We start from the raw sequence: 11,543 nt of genomic DNA on the forward strand, positions 1-11,543 counted from the left end.
GTGAACAAATGTTTGCTATTCCATGCAGGCAAGTCTTTCTGAGATAAAAATGTATCTCTGGTAATAGCTCTCCTCTAGGCATAGGCCCCTAAACTATGTTATGTTGAGCAGTTAAGGGGAGTGGCAAGGAGTTTGGGTCTGCTAGGTCTTCATTGCCTTCAGCTCAAAACTATCCATATTCCAAAGGGGCACAATTTGAAGGAGATGAAATCCACTCCACATTTCCACTAACTGTTAAAAAGTAATTTAAAATTAATGACTGTGTGGCACCCTTGTTGCTGCATGTAGGCTTTCTCCAATTGTGGCAAGCAGAACTACTCTCTAGTTTTGGTGCGCAGGCTTCTCATTGCGGTGACTTCTCCTGTTGCAGAGGATGGGCTCAAGGCACAGAAGCTCAGTAGTTGAGGCTCGCAGGGTCCAGAGCACAGGCTCAGTAGTCAAGGTGCACTGGTTTAGTTGCCCCTCGGTATGTGGAATCTTCCTGGGCCAGGGATTGGACCCATGTCCCCTGTGTTGGCAGGTAGATTCTTAAACACTGTGCCACCAGGGAAGTCCCTTCCAGTAACTTTGAAACATGTTAAAAGGCTTCTTTATGTTTGATGAAACCAACGCTCAGAAATGGAGAACTTACCCCAAATGTCCTTTCACCATCTGCCCCCCATCACTCCATTGCTCCATGGAATTGGACTCCCAGGGCCAAGGGCCAATGGACATTCTTCATGGCTTGGTGTCTACCTTTCTCAGCAGATCACAGCTCCTCAACTCCACCTAGGATGCGGTGTCAGGATCCCCGTCAGTGTGGTCAGAAGCTGATCCGCAGGCAGCCACTGAAGCCCAGGAAAGAGCCTGTGATTTTTTTGTCTCGTCATCTGAACATCTTCCACCTGGTGGTCTTGGGTGTGGGCAGCACCCTGGGGGTTGGTGTGTACATTGTGGTTGGAGAGGTGGCCCTGTTCGTCGCTGGACCAGCGATCATTGTCTCCTTCTTGGTGGCCGCCCTGTCTTCTGTGTTGTCTGGGCTCTGCTATGCCGAGTTTGGGACACGGATAAAGTGGACCAGTTCTGCATATCGTTATAGCTACATCAGCTTGGGAGAACTGTGGGCTTTCATCGCTGGCTGGAACCTCATACTGTCCTATGTCTTTGGTGAGATGATGGATGAAGAGGGTGTGGGGTTGAAGACCGGAAAACTAGGAGTGGGATTTGGTCTTCAGTCATTCATGAGCATTTTGTCATCCACTTTGTGAGGCGAGGAGAGTAATAGTGTCAGGAAAACTCCACAGCTTCGTCCTACTCAGCTCTCCCCTACTTTCCTTAAATGATGGACCAAGAACCCAGAGGAAAGGGAACCGTGGGGAGTGGGTGAGAGGGAGGCATGGCCCACAGGCTCATCCCCTCACCATATTGAAGTCTCTGATCAGCTGTTGACTTCATGGAGTTTCCGTTAGCACTGGATTTAAATTTTTAGTCCTTTATCTCCCAGACCTCTTGTTCCCTCTTCCCTGTTTTCTTGCATAACATTGATCTCCCACTAAAATACTTAATAATTGACCTATTTTGTGAATCATCTGGGCTACCCTCCCCACTTCATAAAAAGAAATTGTTTGAAATTTGACATTTTGCAATTTTCCTCCCTAAATACATCCCATGGTGCATAGAGGATTTAATTCATGTTTGTCACTGAATATTTCTTCTCCTGCTGCAGCCACTGCAAGTGTGTCCAAGGCCTGGAGCTACACCTTTGATGGCCTGATCGGGAACCACATCTCTCAGGCATTACAGAGAGCCTTCTCTCAGTACATGCCTGACTACCTGGCCCAGTACCCAGACTTTATTGCCCTGGCTGTGGTGCTGCTGCTCACAGGTGAGACAGGGGTCAGAATTAGGATGGGAAGAGAGGGGTGTGGTGGAGGAGCTGAAAGGCTTGGGGTGGCAGAATCGTGGGGGATTCAGTTCAGTTCAGCCACTCAGTCATGTCTGACTCTTTGCGACCCCATGAATCGCTGCACGCCAGGCCTCCCTGTCCATCACCAACTCCCGGAGTCCACCCAAAACCATGTCCATTGAGTCGGTGATGCCATCCAGCCATCTTATCCTCTGTCGTCCCCTTCTCCTCCTGCCCCCAATCCCTCCTAGTCTTTTCCAATGAGTCAACTCTTCGCATGAGGTGGCCAAAGTATTGGAGTTTCAGCTTCAGCATCAGTCCTTCCAATGAACACCCAGGACTGATCTCCTTTAGAATGGACTGGTTGGATGTCCCTGCAGTCCAAGGGACTCTCAAGAGTCTTCTCCAACACCACAGTTCAAAAGCATCAATTCTTCGGCGCTCAGCTTTATTCACAGTCCAACTCTCACATCCATACATGACCACTGGAAAAACCATAGCCTTGACTAGACGGACCTTTGTTGGCAAAGTAATGTCTCTGCTTTTTAATATGCTAGATTAGGACTTGGAATAAAGGTCTGGGATATGGCTTCCCTGGTGGCTCAGTGGTAAAGAACCTACTTGCCAATGTAGGAGACATAGTTTCAACCCCTGGGTCAGGAGGATCCCCTGGAGGAGGAAATGGCAACCCACTCCAGTATTCTTGCTGGGAAAATCCATGGACAGAGGAGCCTGCTGGGCTGCAGTCCATGGGGTTACAAAGGGTTGGACACAACTGAGCAACTGAGCACATATGCATAATCCATCCACCAAGAAGGGTCTGGGGTATGAGAGACAGGAAGGCAAGACATAGACTGTTGTTTCCCACTCTTGGCACTACTGACCTTCTAGACTGGAACAGCCTTCAGTATTGGGGGCTGTCCTGTCCATTATTGGTTTGTTTTTTTTTTTTTCAGTTTCTAAGTCAGGTCCAACTCTTTATGATGCCATGGACTACAGGCTTCCCTGTCCTTCACTATCTCCCGAAGTTTACTCAAACTCATGTCCATTGAGTCAGTGATGCCATCCAACCATCTCATCCTCTGTTGCCCTCTTCTCCTTTTGCCCTCAATCTTTCCTAGCATCAGAATCTTTTCCAATGAGTAGGCTCTTCACATTGTCATATTTTCTTAATTTTATCATTGACAGATATGTAGCATTCCTGAACTTTCCTCACTAAATACCATGCCTATCTAGATACTATGCCTACCTCCCAAGTAGTGACAATGACAATCAGAATGTCTCCAGACATTGGCAAACATCCCTAGGCACAAAATCAACCCCCATTGAGAATCATTCACTTTGATGTGTTTCTTCCTCTGTATTGAGACCAAAGATGTGTTTTTAATTGGGAAATAATTCACATAGCATAAAATTAACCATTTTAGTATCTTTCTTCAGTTTTATTGAGATGTAATTGACATGCAACATTGTATAAGTTTAAGGTGTTAGGTGTATATATTGTGAGATGGTTGCCACAATAAAAAAAATTAACCTTCTGAAAGTATACAATACCGTGGATCTAAGCACATTCAAAACGTTGTACAATCATCGCCTCCATGTAGTTCCAAACATGTCCATCACAACAAAGGAAACCCTGCACCCACTGAGCAGTCACTGTCCATCCATGTGTCCCAATCCCACAACCCCCAGCCCCTGGTAAACACCAGTCTGTTTTCTGTCTCTATGGATTTTGTTATTTTGGACATCTCATATTCCATTTTCCCCACAGGGGCACTTGTTCTGGGAGCTCGTGAGTCACTTCTGGTTACCAGAGTGTTCACAGGCATCAACATCTTGGTTCTCATCTTCATCATCCTCTCTGGCTTCTTCAAGGGAGACCTGCACAACTGGAAGCTCACAGAACAGGACTACACATCCATCACACCTGGATCGGGTGGCATTTCTAGGTTAGGGTGGTGCCCTTGACCTTAGTAATGCATGGGCTGAAGGGTGCAAAGTTGGGACTAAGAGACTAGGGCTGATGGATCCAAATGTTGGGAGTCTGGAGCCCAGGACTTGTGGTATTAACTGAGGATTCCAGTAGAAATGGTTGAGCACACCTCACCCATGTTCTCCCTCATTCCTTCTCTCACCATAGCTTGGGTCCTCTGGGTTTTGGAGGATTTGTGCCATTTGGCCTTGATGGAATTCTCCGTGGAGCAGCGATATGTTTCTATGCACTTGTTGGTTTTGATGTCATTGTCACTAAAGGTAACATGGTCATTGTGTGTCCCATCAGGGGTTTGGGACAGATTGGGCTGCCCCTTGGGCACAGGGGTGGGTAGAAGGTTAGGCTTATTTTCATGATACAAGAAGGAGAGGGATTTTGTGCTTTCATCCCAGTATGCTTTCCTGACATGGTACCTCCATCACTGTTGCAGAGGAAGAAGCCCTAAACCCTCGTCGTTCCATCCCCTGGAGCATCTTGATCACGATCTTCATCTGCTTTCTGGCATACTCTGGAGTCTCAGCCGTGCTCACCCTCATGGTGCCCTACTACCTGATTCACCCTGAAAGCCCCTTGCCACAGGCTTTTCTCTACATTGGCTGGGACATTGCCAGATATGTTGTGGCTATTACCACCCTCTGTGCTCTTACATCCAGGTCAGTATCATGGTTTTCTCCCCATCTACGGTCAGATGCTCAGGTTGCCAGCACTTTGAGATTGAGAGACAAGAGATAAAGACACCTTACACCTGTAGGCCAGGGAGCAGATGCCCCAGTCTGTCCTCATGTTCCTATTTTTCCTTCCAGGCTCCAGAGCATCTTCTTCCCCATACCCCAGGTGATCAGGGATATGGCAAGTGATGGACTCCTTTTCCGGGGACTTGCCAGTGTCTTTGCTCATACAAGAACCCCCATCATGGCCATCATGTCTTCTGGAAATATTGCAGGTGGATAACAAAACCCACTCCTTCTTTGATCAACTTCCTTAGCTTGAGTATTTCCTCCAGTTTCTCCCTCCCTCCACCATCTTGTTTTGCCTTCATTCTAGGGCTCTTGGCATTGCTCTTCAAGTTCAGTGACCTTGTGGACCTCATGTCAATTGTGAATCTGCTTGTTTACTCCCTGGTGTCTTTCTCTGTGCTTGTCCTCAGGTGAGACTCCACTGCATCTTGACTGGGGTCTTGGACTCGTGGGGACTGATGGGGAAGTCATCATCTTCTGCCTTCATAAATTGAAGTGAATGAAAGTCACTCAGTCATGTCTGACTTTTTGCGACCCCATGGACTATACAGCCCATGGAATTCTCCAGACCAGAATACTGGAGTGGGGAGCCTTTCCCTTCTCCAGGGATCTTCCCAACCCAGGAATCAAACCCAGACCTCCAACATTGAAAACACCTTATAAATGTCTTCTTCTAAACCTGTCTTCATGCCACCTTCTAAATGTCCTTCTATGCTTAAGGCAAGAGAGAGGTAGAACAGGCTGCCTAATGTTGGATGAGTAGGGGCTGCTATTAACACTGCCTTAATATCTCTAATTCAGGTACCAACCAGAACAGACTTTAAGCAAGAAGGAGGAAATTGATATTTCAAAACCTGAAGCAAGTCCTTCAGAACCTGTACCTGAAGCAAGAACCTCAAGGATTCTGAAGACTCTGTGGTTCCCTACCAGCACCATCCCCACTCTGAAATCTGGCCAGATTGTCTATGGATGTACCTCCCTGCTTGGTGAGCAGTGGAATTTCTCTTTGGTCATATTCTGAGACTGACAGGAGGTGGTGGGAGTATGCGTCTTGTCAGTTGAGGAGTCTTGGAGATACGACGGCCCTTTGTGAGGTGGGCAGCCTGGGGGTGGCGGGGTGACCCAAGGTCCTGACGTCTTTGGCTTCTTGAGTCCAGCCTGTTGTCCTCCACCTTGACCCTTGCAGTTCTCCTGCTGACCATCCTGAGTGTGATCCTGGCCCAGTGACCCAGCCAGGTGTTCTCTGGAGACCCCGGGCTCACAACAGTGGCTGTGCTGCTGCTGCTGCTCATCACTGGGGTCATGGTCATCATCTGGAGGCAGCCCAAGGACCCAGCTCCTGAGTACTTCAAGGTAGGTGACCTTATGTGCCTAAACTCTTCACCTTGAATGAATGAAGTCTGCAGGCTTTGAAGTCTAAATATCCTTTGCTGGCCCAAACAATATAAGTTGCTAAAACAAACAGACCATTCCCTGATCCACACTCAGTGCTTTACATACACAATCTCTGTAGGCACTGAATGCACAGCCTGAAAAGGACCAGAGTCTTCCCACCCATGTAGGGTAGGATCTCCCTTTCAGACATCTGGGGTGTGTTCAGAAATTAACTGACTCTGCCCACAGGTCCCTGCTCTGCCTGTCCTCCCACTGGTGAGCATCTTTGTGAACGTTTACCTGATGATGCTGATGACCCCGAGGACTTGGACCCAATTTGGCATCTGGAATGCCATTGGTAAGTGGCTTTCTGGGATAAAGAGGCCTCTTGGGTGACTGAACCCAATCCTGTTCCTACCACCTCTCCCCTAAACTGTGTCAGATGCCATGATAGGAGCCCATTTTGCATTTGTAAGTGAGAAGAAGCCCTACTTTCCCTTCTCATTGTCTCATTTCTCTACTAGGATTTCTCATATACTTTGGATACGGGATCCGACACAGCCTGGCAGGGAACAATCATCAACAGCCACCAGCCTCCACCTCCCAGACTCTTGACAAAAACATCCCTGATGCTGAGCCATCTTAACCACAGGAAATAGATGCTGTGTGGAAGCCCTCCATGCACTGGAGGATCTTCTGTTTCAAGGGGCACCATGAGCCTCTTTGGACTGTGAAGGCGGATGCACTTAGAGCCCTGTATTTTATTGTTCGTGGACACAGTGACTGTAATATTGCATAAATTTTAAATAAACTTTTTAAAATTTTGTCAAGTGCAGCAAGATGAATTTTCACAAAAAACTACAATGTTGAGCATCTTTTCATGTGTTTGTTAGCCATCTGTATGTCTTCTTTGGAGAAATGTCTATTTAGTTCTTTGGCCCATTTTTTGATTGGGTCATTTATTTTTCTGGAGTTGAGCTGTAGGAGTTGCTTGTATATTTTTGAGATTAGTTGTTTGTCTGTTGCTTCATTTGCTATTATTTTCTCCCATTCTGAAGGCTGCCTTTTCACCTTGCTTATAGTTTCCTTTGTTGTGCAGAAGCTTTTAAGTTTAATTAGGTCCCATTTGTTTATTTTTGCTTTTATTTCCAATATCAACATCACTCATTATCAGAGAAATGCAAATCAAAACCACTATGAGGTACCATTTCACGCCAGTCAGAATGGCTCCAATCCAAAAGTCTACAAGCAATAAATGCTGGAGAGGGTGTGGAGAAAAGGGAACCCTCTTACACTGTTGGTGGGAATGCAAACTAGTACAGCCACTATGGAGAACAGTGTGGAGATTCCTTAGAAAACTGGAAATAGAACTGCCTTATGATCCAGCAATCCCACTGCTGGGCATACACACCGAGGAAACCAGAAGGGAAAGAGACACATGTACCCCAATGTTCATCGCAGCACTGTTTATAATAGCCAGGACATGGAAGCAACCTAGATGTCCATCAGCAGATGAATGGATAAGAAAGCTGTGGTACATATACACAATGGAGTATTACTCAGCCATTAAAAAGAATACATTTGAACCAGTTCTAATGAGGTGAATGAAACTGGAGCCTATTATACAGAGTGAAGTAAGCCAGAGAGAAAAAAACAAATACAGTATACTAACGCATATATATGGAATTTAGAAAGATGGTAACAATAACCCTATGTACGAGACAGCAAAAGAGACACTGATGTATAGATCAGTCTTATGGACTCTGTGGGAGAGGGAGAGGGTGGGGAGATTTGGGAGAATGGCATTGAAACATGTAGAATATCATGTATGAAACGAGTCGCCAGTCCAGGTTCGATACACGATACTGGATGCTTGGGCCTGGTGCACTGGAAAGACCCAGAGGGAGGGTATGGGGAGGAAGGAGGGAGGAGGGTTCAGGATGGGGAACACAGGTATACCTGTGGCGGATTCATTTCTATATTTGGCAAAATTAATACAATATTGTAAAGTTTAAAAATAAAATAAAATTAAAAAAAACACACAAACAAAAAATAAATAAATACATAGAAACATCAAAAAAAAAAAAAAACTACAATGTAAGCAGCAATCAGAAGAAGAAATAAAACACACTCACCTGCAGGCAAGAAACTCCCCCTCCTACCTCTTTCCAGTAAAAACACCAGGGACTCCTATATGGGAAAGAAATTCAAGTAACAGTATATGTGTCCAGTATTGCACTTGAAATATTAGAACACAAATATATTGGAAGTAAAACGAAAAGGACAGATACATTGTGCAAACAGTAACACGAGAAAGCTAGCATAGCTGAATCAATATCAGACAAAGCTGACCTTAAGGAAAAGAGAGTGATAACAGATAAAGTGGATCCTTTCATAATGACAAAGGGATATGCTCATTCATGCCTTTCCTCTGGCGTTATTGAGATATAGTGTCAATAGTGAAAATAATCATTTTTCTTGACTTTTCTGTCTCAAACTCTTAGAGCTGCACAGTAGAGTTAATTAGGAAAAATTCTTAACTGGGGAAAAAATCTGCACTGACAGAGGTGGGTCAAGGATATGTTGATAAATGTTGGGTGGAACTGAAAAATAGGAAATGAAACTGAAAAGACAAGTTTAAGCTGTTGCAGGACAGAATGCTTGAAATGGAGATTATGAACAATGAAAACAGCGGTTATAATGAAGTAGAGGATTGGTTGTGGGATTGAGCAACTGAAATAGAGTGAAGGAGGGATGAAAGTTAGAAACGTGAGTAACAGGCTTCCCTGCTAGCTCAGTGGTAAAGAATCTGCCTGCCAATGCAGGAGACACAGGTTTGATCCCCGATCTCGCAAGATCCCACATGCCATGGAGCAACTAAGCCCCTGGGCCACAACTACTGAGCTTGTGCTCTACTGCCCATGAGTTGCAACTCCTGAAGCCTGCATGCCCTAGAACCTGAGCTCTGAAACAAGAAAAACCACCACAATGAGAAGCCTGTGCACTGCAGCTACAGAAAAGGCCCAGAACAGTCATAAATAAACAAATAAATAAAATTCTTTTTTAAAAAAAGAAATGGAGTAGAAAACTCATGAGATGATATACAACTAGATGGAAGATGGGACCTCGCCAGTGGTCCAGCAGTTAAGAATCTACCTGTCAATGCAGGAGACACAGATTCGATCCCTGGTCCAGGAACATCCCACTTGCCATGGGGCAACTAAGCCTGTGCCACAGCTACACAGCCTGCCCTCTAGAACCTGGGAGCCGTAACTCCTGAAGCCTGCATTCCCTGGAGCCCATGATCTGCAGCAGAAGAAACCACTGCAATGAGGAGCCTGTGCACCACAACTAGAGAGGAGCCCCTGCTCATCACAACTACAGAAAAGCCCACGCAGCAACAAAGACCCAGAACAGCCACTAATAAATAAATCAAATAAGAATTTTAAAAAAGAAACTGAGTAGCAAGTTATGAGATGAATTAAAACTAGATGGAACAGGGGACTTCCCCGGTGGTCCAGTGCTTAAGAATCCACCCTCCAATGCAGAAGACATGAGTTTGATCCCTGCTCAGGGAACTAAGATCCCATATGCTGGGGGGTGACTGAGCCTGCCCACCCCAGCTAGGGAGAAGCCTGCCTGTGCAGGGAGAGTCTTCACGCCACAATGAAGGACCCCAGGTGCCACAGCTGAGACCTGGAGCAGCCAAATAAGAAAAATAGGAAGTATAGTTTTAAAATAGATGGAGGAGGTTGAACAGAAGTAGGAAAGTCACCAATTGAGAGCCGTGATGAAATTAAAAGCATAGGATCCAAGTAACGGAGACTGAAACTGTTGGTAAAACTTTGATGGAAGAGGTTGACCTCACCTGATTATCATCCTTCCCTTACTTCCGGGACAACCGGATATCCTGTGCTACTCCATGTGCTGTGATAAGCAAGACTCAATGAAAAGTTGAATCACAATGTAGTCAAGCCTCCAGATCAACCACCAGCTCATAGTGGACAGGACAGATAGATTCACATTTCAACTGAAAGCACCATTACCTGAAACCAGAATGTGGGTAATTCTCCAGGAAAGAAAATGGTGCATTTTCATAACTATTGAATGGTATGGGGAATTCCCTGGTGGTCTGGTCATTAGGGCTCCATGCTTCCACTGCAGAGATTGTGGGTTCTGTCCCTTATGGGTGAACTAAGATCCCACAAGCTGCACAGTGCAGCAAACAAAATAAGTGATATGACCCAAACTGGAGATTCATTCATTAATCAAATACTATCACCCACACAGGCGTACTTTGGAAATATCTCTGGTTGAGTCCAGACAACCCAATAAAAAGAACTGGCAATAAACGGAGTCATATACAAATTTTTTAGTTTCCCTGTGCATGTAAAAGTTATGTCATACTACACTCTACTCAGTGTGCAAGAGCATTCTGTAAAAAAATAATGTACATACCTTGATTTTAAAATATTTTTTAAAATGTGGTAAATATTAACTTCAGTGGCCACAAATCTTCAATTTGCCAAAAAAAAAAAAAAAGGAAAAAAAAAAGAACCATTATCTGGAAAGCACACACACACACAAAAAACAAGTTATGTCTATACTTGTGATTGTATCTGTACATAGTAAGATATGTATATATGTAAAATCAACATGCATAAAATATGTATCTATCTAGGATATGGAGAAGGCACTGGCGACCCACTCCAGTACTCTTGCCTGGAAAATCCCATGGGCAGAGGAGCCTGGTAGGCTGCAGTCCATGGGGTCGCTAAGAGTCAGGCACGACTGAGCAACTTCACTTTCACTTTTCACTTTCATGCATTGGAGAAGGAAATGGCAACCCACTCCAGTGTTCTTGCCTGGAGAATCCCAGGGACGGGAGCCTCGTGGGCTGCCGTCTATGGGGTCGCACAGAGTCGGACACAACTGAAGCGACTTAGCAGCATCTAGGATATACGTATTAAATATATATTTTTTATTGTTCTCTGTTTCTATGAAATTCACTACATGTAGGTGTCTTGTATTTATATTTGCTTAATCTCTCACCTCTTGGTTTCTGCGTATACTCCCTGCATTCTAATCCTCTTCTTATGAAGACATCAGTCATACTGAGTTAGGATCCACTCTAGTGACCTCGTTTAAGTTTAATGACGTCTTTCAGGCCCAGTGACTAATACAGTCACATTCTGTGGTTCCTGAGGATTAGGACTTCAACATATGAATTTGAGAGCAGGGAGATGCATTCAGCCCATCACACTTTTGATACTGTTTTCTTCCCAGCAGCCAAAATAGTGTCTGGAATACAGAAAGTGTTCAACTATATTTGATGAGATATGTGATAAAAGAATCACATGTACATATAATATTTTATGTGCCCCCAAACAGAGAAAATTTTATTTAGAAGTTGTTATCAAGGGGAATGCATGATATTCATTTGGGAAAAAAATATTTGTGAAACTAATTGAAAAGGAAAATGAGAGTTTAAAGCTAGGTCTAATCTATGAGCTATGGTCTTTCCAGTAAATTATGTACGAATGTGAGAGTTGGA

General features: G+C 44.7%; 1 protein-coding gene across 1 annotated transcript; it reads left to right on the forward strand.

The window, feature by feature from the left end:
- Positions 1-661: 661 nt before the first annotated feature.
- On the forward strand, positions 662-1,421 carry LOC133231032 (high affinity cationic amino acid transporter 1-like). The gene has a single exon (XM_061389199.1). The coding sequence runs from the start codon at positions 720-722 to the stop codon at positions 1,245-1,247; it is 528 nt and encodes a 175-aa protein (XP_061245183.1). The 5' UTR covers positions 662-719; the 3' UTR covers positions 1,248-1,421.
- The last annotated feature ends 10,122 nt before the right edge of the window (positions 1,422-11,543 follow it).

This window comes from Bos javanicus, chromosome 18 (genome assembly GCF_032452875.1).
Source record: "Bos javanicus breed banteng chromosome 18, ARS-OSU_banteng_1.0, whole genome shotgun sequence".
In the NCBI taxonomy this organism is placed as follows: domain Eukaryota; kingdom Metazoa; phylum Chordata; class Mammalia; order Artiodactyla; family Bovidae; genus Bos; species Bos javanicus.